General features: G+C 33.2%; 3 protein-coding genes across 7 annotated transcripts; 2 read left to right on the top strand and 1 right to left on the bottom strand.

Annotated features, from left to right (window-relative positions):
* Positions 1-576: 576 nt before the first annotated feature.
* Positions 577-4,571, top strand: LOC101221819 (oligopeptide transporter 7). 4 transcript variants are annotated; one of them, XM_031887421.1, is made up of 7 exons: positions 577-1,033; positions 1,113-1,719; positions 1,940-2,509; positions 2,624-2,879; positions 2,978-3,160; positions 3,422-4,051; positions 4,282-4,571. In XM_031887421.1, exons 1-6 carry the CDS (start codon positions 1,000-1,002, stop codon positions 4,037-4,039), a joined length of 2,268 nt encoding a protein of 755 aa, XP_031743281.1. In that variant the 5' UTR covers positions 577-999; the 3' UTR covers positions 4,040-4,051; positions 4,282-4,571. The 4 variants fall into 4 exon arrangements, with proteins under 4 accessions (XP_031743281.1, XP_031743282.1, XP_011658050.1 ...); XM_031887422.1 differs by having other exon boundaries at positions 578-1,033; positions 1,118-1,719; positions 4,263-4,571; XM_011659748.2 differs by having other exon boundaries at positions 578-1,033; positions 4,263-4,571.
* Positions 4,572-5,149: 578 nt separating this feature from the next.
* LOC101222055 (calmodulin-lysine N-methyltransferase) lies at positions 5,150-8,374 on the top strand. Its single transcript, XM_011659745.2, has 7 exons — positions 5,150-5,395; positions 5,478-5,676; positions 5,814-5,893; positions 6,643-6,703; positions 6,903-7,018; positions 7,159-7,291; positions 7,610-8,374. Exons 1-7 carry the CDS (start codon positions 5,296-5,298, stop codon positions 7,887-7,889), a joined length of 969 nt encoding a protein of 322 aa, XP_011658047.1. The 5' UTR covers positions 5,150-5,295; the 3' UTR covers positions 7,890-8,374.
* Positions 8,375-14,061: 5,687 nt separating this feature from the next.
* Positions 14,062-16,098, bottom strand: LOC101222295 (thaumatin-like protein 1). 2 transcript variants are annotated; one of them, XM_031886557.1, is made up of 4 exons: positions 15,980-16,098; positions 15,570-15,866; positions 14,757-15,426; positions 14,062-14,582 (listed from the first exon to the last, which is right to left on the bottom strand). In XM_031886557.1, the coding sequence occupies exons 2-4, from the start codon at positions 15,640-15,642 to the stop codon at positions 14,345-14,347; spliced, it is 981 nt and encodes a 326-aa protein (XP_031742417.1). In that variant the 5' UTR covers positions 15,643-15,866; positions 15,980-16,098; the 3' UTR covers positions 14,062-14,344. The 2 variants fall into 2 exon arrangements, with proteins under 2 accessions (XP_031742417.1, XP_004135026.2); XM_004134978.3 differs by lacking the exon at positions 15,980-16,098 and having other exon boundaries at positions 15,570-15,952.
* Between the last annotated feature and the right edge of the window lie 5,034 nt (positions 16,099-21,132).

Raw genomic sequence — 21,132 nt, 5'->3', positions numbered from 1 at the left:
TGGTCTTATGAGCGAAACTTTTAGTCTATCAATAATAGATTGATTTTAACAAAATTTTCTATATTTACAATTTTATTTAAAATGTTACTATATACTTAATTAATATAAATATTATATTTACAACTATCATATATACAAACTGTTTTTATGGATATTTTTATTATTTTTGACATCCATAAATGAAGGAAAAAAATACGTTGAAAAGGTGATATATTTTTACAATAGGTAAACTAAATTCTCTCATGAGATAAATTTGTATGATTCATTTTCAAATAAAAAAGTGGATAAAATATAGTAAAATTTCATAAACTATAAATAGTAGACTACAGATATAAGACTCAATTTATTAGCGTGGGTGAAATATGAAAATATACTATATTTTATATATTTTATAAAGGTTTTCCAGCAGTTTTTGATATTTACAAATTTCTATAATCTATCATGCATTTGAATTACTATTTCTTTCTTAAAACCACTTTAAATATGAAAAAAGAAAAAGAAGAAAAACACAAGAAAATATCTACTTCCCTTTTCCTTTTTTCTTTATGAATGCGAATTGAATTGACTTAGAGTAGGCCTATGTTTGAAACTTTAGAAATAATTGTCCCCCAAACAAATTTATGATAATTATAATTCGTTTGAAAATTCTCTATTTCTCGTTCTCTGAATTAAACCACAAATCCGTAAATATTCATTAAAAAGGATTGGCGGGTCCCGTTCTTTTCAAATTCCCATCGGAGTTGGCACGGAGGCACCATCGCCGGTGGGAAACGCCTTATGGCCATTTCCTCCCTCGCCGGTGACATCAACCATTGCAACTTCTTCTTCTGATCAAAACCGGACCTCCAACAAACCCTTTATCATCTCCTATCTTCGATACTTCTCTCTCATTCAATATTGTTTGGTCAACGCAGCCATATCGAAGCAGAGTCGATTTCGTGGCTACAAGAGCACCACGAGCTTCGATTGAACCTGCATGATTTTGGCGGGGAGGAGAAGATGGCCGACGACCATGAAATTTTGGATCCTCTAAGTATGACCTCCAATTCGTTTCTGCTTTGGTCTGTTAATTTTCTCCAAAGGCCTAACTTGACCTTTTTCCTCGTGTGCAGTACAGGAAAAACAGATCACTCAATGGCGTGCGTCGGGGTCAACCTCTGTTTCTTCATCGTCGGAGGATCCATATCCCGTCGAAAATTCTCCTGTGGAGCAAGTTGCCCTTACAGTTCCGGTCACCGACGATACGTCACTTCCCACGTTCACTTTCAGGACGTGGATTTTGGGGATAATCGCGTGTATGCTTCTGTCCTTCCTCAATCAATTCTTCTACTATCGGAAAGAGCCTCTTCCAGTTACCTCAATTTCCGCCCAAATAGCGGTGGTTCCCATTGGCCATTTCTTGGCTTCCGCCCTAACTAACAAAGTATTCTTCGAAGGGAAGAAATGGAAGTTCACTCTCAATCCAGGACCATTCAATCAGAAAGAACATGTCCTCATCACCATCTTTGCAAACTCCGGCGCCTCTACTGTCTATGCAATTCATGTCGTCAGTGCAATCAAGATCTTCTACAAGAAGGAACTCACCTTCTTTCTAGCGTTGCTCGTCGTGCTGACCACTCAAGTGCTTGGTTTTGGCTGGGCTGGTATTTTCCGGCGATATTTGGTTGAGCCGGCCGCCATGTGGTGGCCACAAAATCTGGTTCAAGTATCCCTCTTCAGGTTAGTCCTTGATAAGAATATGAATGCATGATTAAATATGATGGTTGTATTGATAATATATATTAGGCTTCCAATTTGTAATTAGCAGTGTTTGAACTATGAATACTTGTAATGCCAGTTTCGTTTTGTTAAGTTTTTGTTTAATGGCGATTTAACGGTACCCATTGTGCACTTTGGTTTTCTTGTAATCGAACCGTTCGCTATCGCCGTGAAATTGTAGGGCATTGCACGAAAAAGAAGAGAGACCAAAAGGGAAATTAAGCAGAAACCAATTCTTTGTCGTTGCCTTCACTTGCAGCTTTGGTTATTACATTTTCCCTGGCTATCTCTTTCCCATGTTGACATCAATGTCCTGGCTCTGTTGGGTGTTCCCCACATCCATAATCGCCCAACAGCTTGGCTCAGGGCTGCGTGGCTTAGGCATCGGTGCCTTTGGTTTCGATTGGTCCACCATATCAGCTTATCTTGGGAGCCCTCTTGCCAGTCCATGGTTTGCCACTGTTAACGTTGCTGCTGGTTTTGCCATTGTCACTTACCTTGGGACCCCGTTAGCATATTGGCTTGATCTCTTTAATGCTAAGACATTCCCCATTTTTTCTGATGGATTATTTACCTCCGCTGGCCAAAACTACAATATCTCTGCTATAATTGACCCCAACTTCCGTCTTGATGTGGATGCTTATAACCGCGAAGGTCCACTCCGCTTTAGTACCTTCCTTGCTCTCTACTATGGTGTCAACTTTGCCTGTCTTGCTGCCACTATTGTTCACGTCTTACTCTTCCATGGGAGGTTGGCGATCTTTCAAACTTGATTTTGATCACATTCCCTAGAGCGAAATTCAAGAACTTCTAACAGGGAATGGGTTTCGATTTGATTCGTGCTGATTTGTTCTTGTCAGTGCAGAGACATATGGAGATTAAGCAGGTCAGCTTTGCAAGAGAAGCTGATGGATGTACATACAAAGTTGATGAGAAAGTATGATCAAGTTCCTGAATCGTGGTTCATGTGCATTCTTGTAGTTAACATTTCAGTCACAATTTTCATATGCGAGTACTATAACAACCAGCTCCAATTGCCATGGTGGGGCGTTCTGATTGCTTGTGGTCTTGCGATGTTTTTCACTCTCCCGGTTGGAGTTATCACTGCTTTGACAAATCAGGTATCATTCCATGATATCTACTAAATTTCTATGCGTTTATGAGCTATACAAAAGGCTGGTAACATTGTTGTTTAAACTTTCAATTTATTGATCAACAGGCACCGTCATTAAACGTAATCACTGAATTCATTATCGGTTACTTGTATCCTGGCTACCCTGTTGCTAATATGTGCTTTAAAGTTTATGGATACATAAGTATGAAGCAGGCAATCACATTTTTGCAAGATTTCAAACTCGGGCATTACATGAAAATTCCTCCGAGAGAAATGTTCATTGCACAGGTTAGCACTAGAACTGTGACACCAATATTCAGTTCTCTTGTTGTAGAATACTACTTCATGTACTCTCGACTCTAGTTATACTTTCAACGGTTTACTTTTTAAAGGTAGAGTCACAAAATAGACATTTTGAAGATAAGGACCAAAAGGAATTAAAGTTGTAAGTATATTACACTAACATTTAGGATCGAAATGAACCAAAACCCAAAAAACTGAACTGTGAGTTGTTTTAACATTCACCCTTCTCGTTAACCCTTTTATCAGGTCGTTGGAACAGTGGTATCGGCAGTGACGCACTTGGGAACAGCCTGGTGGCTTATGGCAACAATCCCCAACATATGCGACCGAGCCAAGCTTCCAGCAGGCAGTCCATGGACATGTCCCGGTGACCATGTATTCTACGACGCCTCAGTCATTTGGGGCCTTGTTGGTCCTCGTCGAATCTTCGGGGATCAAGGCCAATATGGATCATTAAACTGGTTTTTCTTAGCTGGAGCAGTGTCTCCTCTCTTGGTTTGGCTAGCACACAAGGCCTTCCCAGACAAGAATTGGATCAAGCTGATCACCATGCCGGTGCTCCTCGGTGCAGTGGTGAATATGCCACCAGCCACTGCAGTAAACTACACGAGCTGGATTGTAATAGGATTTGCTTCAGGCTTTGTTGCTTACCGGCATTACCGTGGGTGGTGGAGCCGCCATAACTATTTGCTATCAGGAGCTCTGGATGCTGGATTGGCATTCATGGGTGTGCTTCTGTACCTTTGTTTGGGAATGCAACATATATCTCTTCAATGGTGGGGTGGAGATTCAGATGCTTGTCCGTTGGCTTCCTGCCCTACGGCACCAGGAGTCATTGTTAAAGATTGTCCTGTCCATTATTAGTTGCTGGTAATGGTGAGTTTCAATGTAATATAGTTCATTGATATTTATTTTTGAGCTGAAAAAGAAAATCAGTTGATTCATATAGGAAATAGTCCTAAGTCTGTTCTAATGGGAGGAGAATGTAACTACTAATACTTAACACTGACTGGATACTACAAGCTGCTATTTTGTTTAATTTTAGTTTTTTTTTTTACTTCTTATGTTTAATTTTATGTTTAATTAGGGAGGAAACAACAATGCAGGGGCTTGAACACAGGACCTCCCTAGACCACCTGCTCTGATACCATAACAGAAGAAGCAGAATTTGGGAGAAAAGATTTACTGACTGTAGTAAATTCTTTATTTCATAATGTCGAAGATATTTACATCAACCAAGCTTGGTATTTATAGATGCTTGGCAGCAACTGATAACTGTCTAACAGATTAACTAATACAACCGAAAATAACAGATTAACTAATACAACTAATACAACAGAAAATAACAGTCTAACTACTTTTATTGTTAATAATACCTAACACTGACTGGATACTACAAGCTGCTATTTTGTTTAATTTTAGTTTTTTTTTTTACTTCTTATGTTTAATTTTATTTTTTATATATTTTTTGAAATAAATCAAGTTATTTTTATATCAAAATTGGTTAATTAATAATAATAATAAACTTTATTAAAGAAATTTCAATGGAAAAGGAACTACACGAATTCAAATTGTATATTCAATAGAAAAGGAACTAAAATTTGTTATAAAAGATTAACTGCCACATGAATTAAATTTTATGTCAAACAAAAACCTAATTGTATTATAAACTCTAGTAGAAGACTAATAAAATTGAAAAGTTGATATATTGAAGAGAAAATTAAAAGTTTGAAGAGTATTATATTTTTCTCATAGTTGAAAAAGTTAATTCAACCTAGAGATTATAATTTTTGTTTAACCAAGCCAACGTTATTTGGGCAAAGTGTGAGATTTCATTATGAAAGTGGAAGGTTTGAATTCAATTATACTCAATGTCCATTGATTTCACTCTTAACTTACATACAAAAAGGATTAAATTGTTTTAAAAAATGGAGTAAAAAAGAATATAATGTAAAATTTGTTAGGTGGAATATTATGAAAAGGGTGAAGTGCACAAAATGGAATACTTGTTTCCAATCCGACGTCGTTTCGTTCTCAACCGTCGGATCTAACCATCCCTTGGCATCACATGGTGACCGAAGTTTATCGGTTGTTCAGTCGCATTGCGGTGGCGGGAAGAGATGCAAAAAATGGATACCAATAAACCAATCCTCAAGGCTTCTTCTCTGAGATGGAAAATTCTCCGGCAAGCGCTTATTCCTCGTTCTTCCTCCCGCAGTGGTATCCTTTTGCTTTTTCATTCACTGCTCCATCACTGTTTACAGATATTCACTTCCGATTTAACTTTTCGTTGTTTCGACAGAGGATCAGTCTGAAATCGACACTGAGCATATTTCTAGAAGGACGAAAAACGGCTTCAATTTGATTCCCTCATCTATAGCGGACGACATTGAAGACGAAGGCGCGGGTGGTTTTGCTGTATCTCATTGCTACGATCACCGTCGGGATCGACGCGTGTGCTACACCTTGCCTATTGATGGAGCCTCCAAACTTTTCCTCAAGTCAGCTCCCGATAATATACTCTGTACTTGTTTTCCTTTTATTTCGTTTCGTTTCGTTTCAATTTTGTTGGTAGAAAATTTGAACAGTTCCAAGCATATCGTACATTATTGTTACTGGTCGTGGAATGCTTATACAGGCAAAGAATGGACGATGTTGCCGACCTTGATGACTTCAAGATCTGTAATAAGTATGAAATTGACAACACCGGACTTGTTTGTTAGTTCTCTCTCTCTCTCTCTCTCATCGAAAATGTTAGGTTTTACTTGTTTTAGTTCATTAAATATTACTGTAGTGGAATACTTGCCAATTTCTTGTTTGTCGGCCTGTAGGTATAAGTATGGTCCGTCGGATAGAACAAGATCACGTAGGTGATTCTGTAAATTTGACTGAGTTCGACCGGAATGTCTTAAATTTGTCGCAAAGTTCAAATTGATTGTCGTTGTGCAATCTTGGTACTTTTTTTGTGTGCTATTGTTTGAGATTTTATGTTTTGATTTCTCAAGTTTGCAAATCTATTTTGGAATTTGTTGTCGTTTAGTATTTAATATAAATTGTGAGATGTTTGTTTTCAAATTCACTACCAGAACCTATACATGTGGATTGGAATGTAAGTAACGGTTCCATACAAATTTTTTGTTGAATGCAGCACAAGTTTTTGACTAGGATCAAAACAAGTTTTTCGTAGAAAGGTTAAGTGATCAAAATAAAATATTTGAAAATATATTTTGCATAACGAAGTTAATCTTAAAATCTAGACATAAATATAGTATGACCTTTTTTAAAATAAAAAATTGAATGAAAGGTTTTTATGATTTTCTTCTCAGGTCCACTTACCATTTTAGTAAGGTTCAGTGCTTTAGCCCTGATTGATTACACTGCTGAACAGACACTTGTTCTTCTTGCTCATTTAGTGTATTTTATTTTTAGCTGTACGTCTAGTCTGATGGGCGAATTTTCCTGCACAGGTCATTGGCCATCAGAAGATGTTCTTGCTTACTTCTGTTTGTTGCATTCGGACCTATTTAGGTTAGTTCAACAATGTTGCACATCCCCTTCTAACAAACCTTTTCAGTTCTGAAGCTTAAGATACGGTCTCTGTTCTCTGGATGCTTGATACCTATCACAGGCCTGTGGTTAGGAGGGATTAAGTTTTCAATGGGTACTTTCAAGTAAAGCCATATTTTAAATGATCTTCTGGGATTTCCCTTTGAATCCAATTCTACAGATGTAAGAGAGTTATTGAACTTGGATCTGGCTATGGCTTGGCTGGATTAGTTGTTGCTGCAAGTACAGAAGCATCAGAAGTGGTTATCACAGACGGAAATCCTCAAGTAGTTGAATGTATCCTCAATAATTCTTTCTATATTCTAGTGGTTTTCTTTTTATCAGCAGTGAAATCTATTATTTTCTGTGATTACAAGTTTGGTAAAGCATTAGCACCTTTTTCCCTTAGACTTGATGATTCCTACTCTAGCACCTAGATATTCAGCATAATATAGCAATGAACTCTAAAGCATTTGGTGGCACCAGAGTGGATTCTTTGACGTTGCATTGGAATCAGGAAAACGTCTCAAATATATCCGACAGTTTTGATCTCATTATCGCCAGTGACTGGTAAGTTTATGTCCTTTCAATCTCAATCCAATACCTTACCATAAATGTTTCGTCGATTTAAATCTAAGGAAGACTAGTGCCCTTGATACTCCTTTATCTTCTTTATCATGTATTTGAAAAAAAAAATCATTTATGCACATGAATCAAAAACTCCTCCTCTCAACGATTTTAATTATTTTTTGATCTTTACAACTTTTATCAACGAAAAGTCTTGGATTGATTAAGCCAAAGAAGCCTTCTACAGAACAACGTTATTCTTCTCACTCCTCTCATTGTCGTAGTTATTTACGTCCATTTTTATTCATAATTTTTAAACAGCACTTTTTTTAAAGAATACCATAGAGGTCTTGCTCGAACGGTCATGTCCTTGTTGAAGAAAGCGGAGTCATCAGAAGCTATATTTTTCAGCCCCAAAAGAGGTGACTCACTCATGAAGTTTCTAGAGGAAATCAAAGCCAATGGCCTGCATTTCAGTGTGACAGAGAAGTATGATGCTGAAGTTTGGAAACTACACGAGAAATTCTCTAATGGTGATGACTCCTGGCCTGGATATGAAAAAGATCATTGCTATCCACTATTGGTCAGAATTACTCTCTGAACTCTTATTGTCCATTATATTTCCACCTTTTCCCCACCCATTTAGTCACCAAGAAGTTACCCTCTCATCCACCCACCTTGATATATAGACAAAGCGTTCATAATTCTTAGTTTCCATGCATTAGAGTGAACAAAGCTCTTCTGTTCTATCAAAAGGACGATGCCGAAGCAGAAGAATGGCAAAGCAGGACCCTTCCTACTTCTGTAAGGATCAAACTTATCATTTATTTTAGTTGAAATTGTTGAGTACCTGTTATTAAATATGATATGGCTCTGATAAGCAATTGTGATTGATTTGGGCCCGTTTTAATATGTAGGCTATCCTAGAAGCCCTTTCCCTCCCTGTAAAATATATTTTCTTCTGTTTGTTAAATTTTGTTTTATCAAATCATATTTAGGATTGAAATACAACTTCAATTTTAGAACTTTTTTTGTTTTTTTTGCAAAGGTATTGTAATAAATGCAGGGATGGGGATTTGAACCTGAGATCTCTTGTTCACAGGAACATACAGGTGCCAGTTGAGCAAAGCTCATGTTGACAATCTTAGAACTTTTTGATATACTTTGAGATTTTTTTTTCTTTAAAAAAAAACTTAGTTATTGTCTATGAGACACTTTGTCCTATCACATTTCTTGGAAAGTCTCATACTCGGTTAATGTATGAAGACCCTCCCCCCTGGGCGAATTTGGTTAAGACTCATAGGGTTCAAGCCCCTCTTCAACTTTATGTTCTTTATATTACAAATTGCCATAATATCAAAATTGCTAGTTTCTGCCCCTCTAGACCCAGATTTAAGTCTCTCTTTACAATCTTTTTACATTTTTTGTATAAAGCCCTCCATCAACAATTTTTTTGGATTAGCCACTGTCTACCTCTCGAGAAATGTTATGGCTCATGTTACCTTCCAACATACTTTCTTCTCCATACTAAACGAGAGAGAAAAAGAGTATTCATTATTCAATCTTTATTCCATTGTATTTAGAAGTGAGTGAATTTCCATATTGAAGTTTTAATTTCTTTACTTTGATTTTTTGAATTTGAACTTACAAAGTTTAGTTATTCCCTTTATCAGAGCCCAAATATGAAATTGTTCGAAAATCAACTTGCCGATTCTAGCCACAGCAGAACCTGCACTTCTGACCATAAAATGACTACATTTATCTCACCCAGGAAAAACCAACTTATCTAACCCAAAGCTAAGAAGCCAAAATACTTAGTTCTGGCACCAAAGGAGAAAGTATCAAATTTCATGCAAAATAAAGCTCAACACCATAAAACCATTCACATAAAGCATCTTCCTAAAGCTTCAACAATCCTTAATTTTAACTACAAATCTAACTCTTCTAACAAAGTATTACCTTTATTTGTGGGCTTTGGTTTTTATATATGCCCTTGCATTCTTTCATTTTTACTCTTAATAAAAGTAGTAGTTATTATATAACATAAAAAATACTAAAAAATTTAAAGGTCAAAGTTGATTTGATCAAATACCAAACTAAAACATTTTTTAACGGACAAATAATTGTAAAAGACTTAGCTTGCTTACTCTGCTCAAATACTCATATTCTTTTATTTGTTCCGAAATCCTATGAAGAAGAAAGGACTACTTTATCAGGTGTTAGGTGCAACGATAATTATGCAGCTTGTGATGTCTATGGGTGTCTCTTGCTGACCACTCCCAGGATGTATATAGTGAAACAGTATTCGCTTCCGGTAGCCCAACCCATAGGAGTTGTTCCAACAACCATCTCCTTTTATGATTTTTCTTCGTTCTGGCCAAACCTCTTGTGGCCTATCAATCTATCAAATAGTTTATTTTAGCCAGTCCGATAGCTACTCTTCTGATTTGGCTTGGAAACAAGGTTTTTGCTTGCAGTCACTGGCGGAGCCTCTTCAACTGTTTGTTATCTAGTGTTCTTGATGCTGTTTTGATCTTTATGGGCCTGCTATTTGTACTTTGTGTTTAGGGATGGAACATTTCACCCCAAACTGGTGGGGTGGTGGTGTCTCATATGGATGCCCTTAAGCTTATGGTCCTACAGCCAAGGCATCGTCCTTAAAGGTTGTCTTGTCTAATCCTTTAGGAGATGCTTAACTCACCGGTTGTTTGTATAGTGTGAAAGTTAGAATGTGGATATCACTTTAGTTTTTTATATTTCTTTTTCAATGCTAGTTAGTTAACTTTATGAGTTAGAACTTAGAATTAGAAAAATTATGTTGGTTTAGTTTCTAAAACCAACCTCTTAGTCTAGAATAAACTGGCCGCCAAATAGTAGCTACCTCACTCTAAACCCATAGACTCCCTTGCATTCAGTAGTATAAAGCCACCAATATTCTTTGTATTGTCTAGATAGTTTGTTTTTTAAAAAGAGGTTAGTTTTGTAATGTAAAAATCTCAAACATTTGAACTCTAATCCATTCAAACTCAGACCCTCAAAATCCTCCACGAAACAAATTGCTCTCTGGCTTTTCATATTTCATATATGCTCATATAGTGGGATTATTGATATGTTAAAATAGTGTTGATTGCATTAATTTTTGGCATTGTGGATGGTTGGTAGTGAGAGTGTTTGGATGCTTTTGACGAAGATAGATTACTTTACTTGAAATTAATTAGTTTGTATGCAAACAATGCCGAAAGCCATTGTAGTATATTGCCTTCCACTAGAATGAGAAATGACCCTTCCACACTATAGAAAGACGGATGCAACAATGTCAATTGTCAGCAACCAAAGCCATTGGTTATAATTTGGATGGGGCAAATTACATCATTCAAGTGAAATTAAGTGGTTGATTGAATTCTTCCTTTCCAATATTTTATTGGATTAACGGGAAAGTAGAATATGATAAATTATTCAATGACTTTGTCACAATATAATGTTTCTGAATGTCTCTAATAACCACTAGATATAAATTCGAGGCATTCATCTCTTATACATTCAAGAATAACATTTACATTGTTATAGCTAAGTGAAAACGTCTTTGTTTCACCATCTTTGGTCCAAAGTGACCTCTCTTGGAGCCAGCTCAAAGAACGATGTTTTTAGGGAAGCAACTAGGTCAATTTTGAGCTATTTCATACTTCTCCTAGAAAATATTTTTTTTAAGAGATGAAGAAGAAATTTTAGATGGCCAATTATCTTTTTGTTATGAAATTTTTAATCTTCAATCTTACTCTACTCTGTTTACACTGTAACTAATGTAAATTGAATATGATTTTTGTTAACTATTTGTTAAAAGTAACGTTGTCATCTTATATATATTCTTTAAAGAATCTAATTATAGAATTTGGTGTGAGATGTCTAATTATAGAATTTGGTGTGAGATGTTCAATTTGGAATAAATGCATCTATATTTTGAGTTGATTATTATGTATAATTTGAAATGGTTAATTTTATTTTTGGTAAGTTGAACAATTTGTAAAACCAAAATATTGGTTTGTCACTTATTAGGATGTTAATTGGTGTCTTATCTCATATTCGAATTGACATCTTGCGAACAACTATTACTATATTCTGACAAGCTAGGTTGCGTTATGTGAGACTTCTATAATCATTTCTTCTATAGATATCAGTTTTTTTTTTTTTGCAAACTTTTGTATTTCCTTTATTTTATACACCTTCATTCTAATTTTTTATGTACACCTTGCATTTGCGTTTTCTCTTGTATTAAAGTGATTGGATTAAAATTATGAAAACACCATCATTATGCTAATTAACTAAGAGATATAAATTTCTACTAAAAAAGGAGAAAGAAATAACTAAATGCATCTACAAATATACACAAACACGGCCAATGATTTGAAAAAAAAATAGAAAAGAATTTTCGGAAATATCAAATATTCTGATGGAATGAAATTGAGGAATATTAATACAGTAAGATATTTTGGAAAATTAAATATCATGAGGAGAAAACAAAATAAAAAGGTAAATTGAATATGACTAAATGAAAAGAGAGGAAATTGATTGATATGACTGAAAAAGGAAGAACATGTTCCTTTGGTTTTAGAATTAATTTCTCTTTTACATATATATATATACGTTTTTTTACTATAAAAAAAAAAAAAAAAAAAAAAAAAAAAAAAAAAAAAGCTTTGTGGACTTAGCAATAAAATAGATTAAGAGACATAGAAAAAAGTTGGAGTTCCCACTGAAGAACAGCCTCCAATTCTCCTCCTCTCTTATCTCCAATCAAAAAGAAGAGGAAAGAAAAAAGAAAAGAACATTTCCATCTTTGCTTTTTTATTTATGCTTTTTTTCCCCTCCTATGCTTCTTCCTCACACCAACTTGTTCAAGAATCCTTCCTCTAATCCCCTCGTCTTAATTCCCCAGTAGACACACAAAAACAAATTGCATCATATTCGCGTCAAAATCATAGGTCACATAAAAGGTAAGCGTAAATTTGGACATATAGTAGATATGATACTTTATAAAATTAAAAAAAAAAGATCAATAATTTTATCTCCACCTCACATTATGAAAGAAAAGTTGCATCGATTTGAACATAGCTCAACAAATAAAATGTCTTTTTTATTATCATAAACGTTCATGATTACATCTCCACCTAACTTGTAATAAGTAAGCTACGTCAATTCAAATATAAACTCAATAGATAATGACACATTTGATACAACTTCATGCTCAAATGGATGAAATTCAAAACTTAAGGTTAAAATTAAAACAATCGACCAAATTTAAAGTTTAATAAATTGATGAAATCAAAACTTTACAACAAAATAGATACATTATATCAAAATTTAGGGTTGAAAATTGATAGTCATTCTTTGCCGATTAATAAAAAAAAAACCTCTACTCTAACACATTGATAAAAATAATTAAGAGGTAGAAGAAAGCTAGTGTATATACAAATCAGTATTAAAAAAGGCAAACAAACTAAATCGATTGATTAAACATATCCTCTCATTCTAAATACACATTAAACTAATGAATGTGTGTGTGGAATATATATATAAAAATGAAGTGTTGGGGGACATTGAGTGTGGGTTTTCAGGTATAAAGTAGAGATACCAAAGTGATGAGAAGAATCTTTCATTTATTCAAAATTCATATGCCAATGCCATCCTATCAAATACCATTTAGCCATTGTTAGGCTATGCTATGCTATGCAATGCATGTGCTTTCCCCCTCCCATTCATTTCTTTTTTTTAAAACTCATCATTCAATTATTTCAAACTCTACTATTAACCCATCTTTTAAAATATAGATTATTCATTCAAAAAGATATATAATTATTTGATTTTTCATGAAAAATAAGTTCTTTGAGTATAGATTATTACGAATTGTGAGATAATTTTAAGAATGCTAAAGTATATGTTTTCAACCCTTTTAAAAATAGTTTTAATAATGTATAGTTGGATAGTTACGTACTTTATTGAAAATAATGGCTCATCATATTAAAAAAATATGTATGTTTGAAATGTTTTTAGCAAAAAATAATTAAATATAATCATATTTTACTTCTACTTTGATGTGTCTCATCTCAAACTTATATTTTGTAATAATTCAAAAAGAACTTGTTTTAAGTTATTGGTTTATTTTGGTGGAATCAAATGGAAAAAGGAATATATAGAATAATTTTAAGAAGTTTAATTTAGGAAAGAAAGAAAAACTTATGAAAACTAAATATGAGAAGCCAATTCTCATGAAATAATAAACAATTAAGTTTTATATATATTTAAACGTTGAAATAATTTTTACTAATATGAACTTAACTTAACTCATATTTGTATCTTTTTTAGAATAAAAAATATTAGATTCAAATCTTCTATATCGAAGTTGTACCAAATAGACATTTAAAAAAAACTTAAAAGTCTAACATTTACATTATTTATGTCTATATTGGAGAGAATAATTATAAAAAATAATAAAACTATGTTTAATAGGTTTTTGTTATTAAGTGATTTTTTAAATATTTTGTTTTTTTAATTATTCTTAAAATAACCTCTTGGACAAATTTTGCTACTTTAATTACTTATTTGTAAAATATAGTTGGGTACTTTTTGTGTAGGCCAATTTGCCAACTTTACACCCAAAAAAAAAAATGATTATGGTGTTGTCATAAAGTTTTTTTTCTTCTTAATTTTATATATTTTAATTGTTAATATTTGAAAAAAGAAGTAAAGGAGTTAACTTTATGGTTCTGCCTCTCATATTCCAAATTCCCACTTAAATATTTTACCTTTCAATCTTCAGTTTCATCCAAATTCAACAAATCCTAAACCCAAATCAATTCCTTTTATTATTATTATTATTTTAATTTCTCCCTATCTCTAAATGAAAAAAGCATCAATCTTTTTTCCTTAAATTTTGTACATACATCAAAATAATAAAGTTTCCTACATTCTCTACTTAATGTTTTACAATATGGGATTTCCTCAACTAATTCTCTTTTAATTTCCTTCTCTTCATCATCTCTTTCATCATTTCATCTTCTACTATGAGAGAAGACCCAAACATAGAACCAAATTGAATATCAAAGTTGAAGCATATTGAAATGCCAAGCTTGGTTTTGTTCCAATGGATGAGTCTCCTCCAATTGCCATATTTGCAAGCCAAGAACTACTCAAAGCTGCTCCTTGTATTGTTCCCGGTTCTGATTCTGACCCTGGTTCTGACTCGGTCTCTGTATCTGACTCCGGTATGGTTGATGGCGAATCTTTTGAAGACTTTCGACTGTCATTTTCAAATAAACATATATTTTCAATATTTGTAGAACTTTCCAGATAATAAAACTTTGATTTTATGTACGATAGTATACAAATTTATCATTAAAAAAAACAAGTGAAAGTTTAGGAACTTACTAAAAATATTAAATTGGAGGATTATAGAGTATTGATTTAGTGTTACCTTGGGGAAGAAGGGCAAAATGTGATGGTGTAGTCCGCTCCGTTGCAAGTGAATGTGCTGGTGGCGTCATCATACGCGTAACTGTACGATTTAGGGCACGCCGATTTAAACATTTGTGAGTACATTGACGGCTTGCAAGTCGCCGGCGAGTTGTACTCCCCGCTGCAGCAGTACTCCGGCGTCTCAAATGCTTCACAAGCACTTTTACACGCGCCGCCAGCCTCCGCCTTCAGCTCAGCCGGGCAAAGTTGGTTCAGGTCCGTAATGCAGCCGGTTGACGCGCACGTGCCGGACCCCCCGGTTCCCTCCACGATCATCGGCAGATTGTAGCCATCGACTAGGCTAACGTCGTAGAAATCCTGCGAACCAGACCCGAGTGTGAATTCGGCTAACGTTGCTGGAGGCGTAGCACCGGCGCCGTTGCACTCTATCTCTCCAGAGCCGCAGTCGCCGGTGTTGCAGTTGCCACGCCCGGAGTCGTCAAATTTGCAATTGGTTCGGCCCCAGAACCGACCGGACCAGCCGGTTGAAGCTTGCAAAGAGCGAGAATTGCCCGCTTTGAGCTCGAAACCGGTGGTTTCGAGTTTCGGGCTGCCGGAACTGGCGAGAATTCCCGGCCAGACGGTGTAATCACACTTGTTAACGAACGTGAATGTAGCACTGGAAACCTCTGTAAAACACAGAAAGATTATTTTTTTAAAAAAAACAGAGTAACCCGATTAAACCAATTCAGACAAGATACCGTAAAATTGTGAAAAACAAGCAATTAACCAGAATTCAAATGGACAAAAGGAATTAGAAGGTTCAATTTACCTCTGAGAAGAAGAAATACAATCAAGGTGGAGAATAAGGGAGAAGAATGTCTCAAATAGCAGAGCGTCCCCATTGACTGAATGATTCTACCGAAACAATTGGTTGATTCAACGAAGTTGAAAGAATGGGTAAGGTTAAAAATGAAAGTTATGAAGTGGGATTCAAAGTATGAGGTGTTTAAAGTTAGGAGATGGAAGATAAATGGTGAAAGACAGCAATGACGGAAACAGAGGATCGTTTTTGGGATGAAAATAAAGGATGAAAGATGAAGAATATTGAAGAAGTCAATGGAGATTACTGCAAAAAAAAAAACTTTAAATTATAAATTATATAGAAGTTTTAATGGTAAAATGAAGGTGAAAGAGGGAATAAAAAGGAAAAGAAAGAAAGAAAGTGTATGGTGAGAGAACCTTGGCCATGGCGATGCTCTGTTATTTATAACGAAAACGTGATCGATCAAAGAGGAAAGCTCACTTCCCCATCACCGACATCACTCTCACTCACCGACCAATCATATTCAATCTTTTTTTCCTTTATTTCCTTTTTTTTAAAGAACGTCTCTAAATTTATATTACAACTTAAAAGGCCAATGTCTACCACTTTCCTCTACTCTCCTTCTCCTTCATTTTTAGGAAATTTCGGATTTTATCCTTCCACTTGCACTCACCCTTTCCAATTTTTATTATAATTGAGTCTAATTTTTGTTTGTGTGATATATTCACTCGCTCAAATAAGCATAGTTCCACGTAATAACATCAATTTATGGTTGAGAGGATATTAAAACTTCTACCCATCTCTCATACCTATTAGACGAAAAAAAATATACATACTTTTATTTATCTTAACAATAGTAATGCATCGTTAATATATATGTATAAAATTTATACGTATACTCATCAACGATAATGGTTTAAAAAACCACTCAGTTCATTTTAGTACACAAATTGGATATTCTTACAGTACAATTTTTTTCAACCGTTGTAGAGTGGATGGTCCAACAATAACTTTTATTGATTCTAATAGGTATCTTACTATTTAATCGCGCATTATAAATCTCTTGATAGCTAAAACATTCGAACGTTAGTTCACTATACTCACTTTGACATGTTTGATTCTTTTCTAAACATGAGATTAAATAGGTCTAAAGTGCATGTATCTCCTCGTATACACAATACTCATTTAGTCTATTCGTTATTATTACTCTTTCTAAAATTCCCTTCAATTCATTGTATTTATAAGTGATTTGTTCGTATTATAGGTCTCTCTTTTATTAAACTAATGTGCAAATAGTGCATTCCTTTTAAAGAAAAACAACGTTGCAGCTACAATTAAACACATAAATCATACAAAGCTGGTAAGTTTTTTTTTAAAAAAAAACAACATTGAAGATACAATTTTGTGAAATTTAACTGACTTATTCAAATTATTAGTTTGTATATTAGCCATCTCAAATTCAAATTAGCAAATTTACAAAAAAAAAAAAAAAAAAAAAAAAAAAAAAAAAATCAAATTGAGTGAATTAGCATAAATTGACAATTTTGAAATTAAAAAAAATAAAATAATAATTGAGTAAGTATTAAAATCCAACTCTCAAATTTTAAACCTTTTTTTATAAAAATTGAATTCTTAAACTTATATAATTAATATAATGTATATAATTATATAAATTTAATAGTTCAATTTTAGAATTGAAATAAATTTGAAGTAATTTTTTTAAAAAAGTTGATAGCAAAACAAACATATGATAATAGAGTCTATCACACAACATTTTTTAAATTTACAAAAAAAATTTAAATTTACAAAAATAGTTATCTTCTAATATTCATGATATAAAAGAAAAAAAAAAAAAGTGACATGAGTGAGCTTTTCTATATTTTGTTTTGTTGTGTGATACAATTTATTTATTTTTGGTGGTGGTGGAAGTAGTTTTAAGATTAGTTTTTACCATATCGGAAGAATTATGAGAAAGAAAGAAAGAAAAGTGGGGGCTACATAATTGATGGGAATGGCGTAAGAGAAATGAGCGATAAGGGGAATAGCAGGCGGCCGAAGCTTTTAATAACCGCAGCCTCCGCCGTCAACGCCCTCATTTTTCTTTATATCTCTCTTAAATTCCATCTCCCTCTCCCTCTCTTTTCTTACTTCTTCTTCATCCCTTTCGACATAATTTCTACTCATCTCAGATTTCATTTTGTTTAAATCATACGTACCCTGTTTTTAATCAACCTCAACCATAATACATGCATACAGATTTCAACTAATTACACTTCACAATTTCTTGAACACATAACTAATGAGTGTTACTAACCATTTAATTGGTTCAGCATTCAAGAGACGGTATAATATATGAAAAACTCGATATATATATATATATATGACTGTTGAATTGAAAAGAGTTCTATTGATATTTTCTTTTGTTTTCTAAGGGATTTGCCGACACTTAAGTATACTTCATGAACCCATTAGATGATGTACGTGGAAGGTAGGGTAGGGGTAAGGGCTCTCCCTTCACTCTTTCATCTTCATTACAATAATAATGTTTTATGATATCCATTCTACATTTATGGCGTTGGCGTGTAAAGTTTCCCTAACAGATAATATCTCTTCTTTCTACTTTCCTTTTTTTTCTTTTTTCCTTTCTTTTTTCCCCTCAATTCAAAGTACCTTTTAAGATACAACTTTTTCTCTATATCCATCGATTTGGTGAACAAAACTCAACGCTGTTCATATTTTTAGAGTTAGAAGTTCAATTATTCTCAAACCCTACTTGTGGTTTAAACAAAAAAAAAAAGTGAGTTTATACTTATACTTATGAATGTGTTCTGATGTGTTGGTTATACACAAATTCATAAAAGAAAATAGAAAGAAAACATATCTAAGTTTTTTTTTTTTTTCCTGAACAGAGGAAGAGATGAGTGTATATACAAAATTTATTGGTTTAAATTCAAATATTTTTAATACAATTATTTCAAACCTACATCTTTACAATAACATCCATTCAATCTTTGACCATGGATTTGATAGTGTAAAATTTGTGCAAGTTGATGGATATGGTCTTTTGGCCACATTGATTGATTACAAATAATGCTTAGTTAAAGCTAATTAAAATTATCTAAAACTACCAAGAGTAAAAAGAAAGAAAAAAATAAGGTGGACTGATCATGAGACATAAAAAAAATTCTATCATTTAATTTTCTTAAAAGAGAGGAAAAAAAAACCCTAAATATGTATCTTAAAGTCAAGCTAGAAAAATTGAATCTTTGATTTCAAAATTAATACACTCATATTTGAATTATGTTGGTTGTGGCAAAATCAACATAATTATAAGTTTAAAACCAATGTTTTCTTTACGCATTTTTCTTTTTTTGAACAATTGGGAATTAAAATTCTTGTGACAGTATTATTTTTGGGTTTCTCATTCTTTTTTTTATAAAGATGCATTTTTGTATTTATATCAATAATGCATTTTTTTCTTCACTTGGATTTCATTATTTACTTAGTAAACCAAAAAATTATATGCCCAGGTTAAGTTGATCTCTGAGTCCATTTTTTTACTGGGAATTTATTTCTGTTAATCCTTATCTGGTAAGAAATGGATTATATAATATAAAGTTCATTAAGTAGTTATAATTTGTCAATATCATATAAATTAATCTAATAATTAAAAGAATGTATCTTTGGAGATGAAATAATCCATTAAACTTAAGTTTGTATAGCTTTCACTTGAATCATTACAAAGGAATTGAGTTTTGTGTTACACATTTAATTTTAAAAATTACAAGACAAGCATGTGAGTTTTTTTATTGACATCGTTGTAAAACAAAAAGTGTTCAAAATTCTTAATTTGTTTTATGCACTAGGTAAAAATTATGTTTGAAATTCTTAATTCAATATAAAAAAAAAAAAACTGAATTTGTGATCCTTAAATCTTGAGTTTGGTAAGACTTTCAACTTTTTTCTTCATCGTCAAATCAAATCAATATCAAGTGGTGAAATGAATAGATATTGATAATACATAAATTAAAAGATTTAAGATTAAAAATAAGTGATATGATATGATAATGTGATGATACTTTAAAAATGGAACGTTCATGTAAGTTGGAAAAAAGAGAGTGTGATTTGTTAAACGAAAAGAACATAAAATCTTCAAATCAATTCAACGTACGATGTTGTTTTTCACTTTCTTTTTTTTTTCTCAAAAGATAAATTAGAATTGAATAAAAGAAGACATTTATAAAAGAGGGTTCTACTTTTTTGTGCCATTGCCAATTTGCCATCTTCTGTTCGGTTGGGTTATTGTAATTTACAGCAACAATCCAGCTTGACAGATACCAAAAGTTAGGGAATGATATATCAAATTTTGAGGCCTCAAAGGTGGCAAGTGGCCGTTGTTGTTAAACCATCCTTTTTTCTTCTTCTTTCTCTAACTCGATTTGATGTTATTCAACAAACACTCTACACAACTTGAACTTTGGAGCACTTTTTTTGTTTTTGTCCTCTTTGTTTCCACTGTCAGTTTCAAGTGTATGTGATGGTTAGGATTATGAATTATCTCTTTGTATATATATTTTGTGATGATATGATATCGTTCATTTTACATATTTTTTTTAAATTTCAATTCAAAGATTTCATACAAGTGGAATGTTGTTGGCTTAGTTAACATTTTTTTTTATGATGGTGTATTGATTAAAATTTTAGAAAGTAAACTTGTAATTTAGGGTTAATTCAACATAATTTAGTTTGGTTATTTTATAGCACAGTTGAACATTTCCAAGTTTTCCTCATGTATTGAATTTGTTTTCATTCAAGTTTTTACAACCACTTAGTGGTCTTTTTGCACGCAAACCCAAATTCTTTGATCAAATTATAAATTATAAGTCTACTTTTCATTTTGTGTATAAAAGACACTAATTGCATTTCCTCCTACCAGTACCACGCACGATGCCCTACTACTCGACTGCCAATTTCCCAATCCCATTGCTTTGCCTTTTTTTTTTTTTTCTTTTTGTTTTTCCATTCTCATTTTTACCAAATTTACCCAAAAAGCGTCGAATATCTATTCGACAAAATGCCGCAAAGAAACCTCGACTGCCTGCGCACCATTCAACATGGCACCCACGTGGGTGGGTGGGTGCCTCAAAGGCGTTTTTAGCGCCGTCTCATGTGCTCTCTCCCGCTCTCATCATCCACCCAAAGCTAATTCTTTCTTTAAGTTTAATACACACTTTTGTGATTTATGTCTATTTCATCCATAACAATGTTTCATTAATCTTATTTATTTTGTGAGATTTCTGAAATTTAGGGTAAGTCGTAAGTTTCTCCTTGAAAAAAAAATTATAACATAATACCTAATAGAATTTAGTATTTATGGTACAATAATTTTATATGGTAAAGTTCTGTTTATTTAATCGGTAAACTACAAAATATTTCAATTACACTTTTGAAACCTTGCTTTTTTTCTTTTTTCTTTCTCTATATACGAATGCTAGGGTTTGCATATTTAATATTTTGATCGAGAAAATGTTTTGATTGATATTTAGGTTTTTAAAATTTTGATTACACA

Source organism: Cucumis sativus, chromosome 6 (genome assembly GCF_000004075.3).
Source record: "Cucumis sativus cultivar 9930 chromosome 6, Cucumber_9930_V3, whole genome shotgun sequence".
Taxonomy (NCBI): Eukaryota; Viridiplantae; Streptophyta; class Magnoliopsida; order Cucurbitales; family Cucurbitaceae; genus Cucumis; species Cucumis sativus.
The sequence above is the reverse complement of the archived record's forward strand: the minus strand, read 5'-3'. Positions and strand labels throughout refer to the sequence as shown.

Bases quoted from the DNA above. Each gene is read 5' to 3' on its own strand.
- LOC101221819 (XM_031887421.1), top strand. From the start codon at position 1,000: ATGGCCGACGACCATGAAATTTTGGATCCTCTAA. The intron at 2,510-2,623 runs GTTGGCGATCTT...TTGTCAGTGCAG, and splicing joins GTCTTACTCTTCCATGGGAG to AGACATATGGAGATTAAGCA. The intron at 3,161-3,421 runs GTTAGCACTAGA...CCCTTTTATCAG, and splicing joins GAGAAATGTTCATTGCACAG to GTCGTTGGAACAGTGGTATC.
- LOC101222055 (XM_011659745.2), top strand. From the start codon at position 5,296: ATGCAAAAAATGGATACCAATAAACCAATCCTCAAGGCTTCTTCTCTG. The intron at 5,396-5,477 runs GTATCCTTTTGC...TTGTTTCGACAG, and splicing joins TCGTTCTTCCTCCCGCAGTG to AGGATCAGTCTGAAATCGAC. The intron at 7,292-7,609 runs GTAAGTTTATGT...ATTTTTAAACAG, and splicing joins CTCATTATCGCCAGTGACTG to CACTTTTTTTAAAGAATACC.
- LOC101222295 (XM_031886557.1), bottom strand. From the start codon at position 15,642: ATGGGGACGCTCTGCTATTTGAGACATTCTTCTCCCTTATTCTCCACC. The intron at 15,427-15,569 runs GTAAATTGAACC...TGTGTTTTACAG, and splicing joins TGTATTTCTTCTTCTCAGAG to AGGTTTCCAGTGCTACATTC. The intron at 14,583-14,756 runs GTAACACTAAAT...TGAAAATGACAG, and splicing joins TTTTGCCCTTCTTCCCCAAG to TCGAAAGTCTTCAAAAGATT.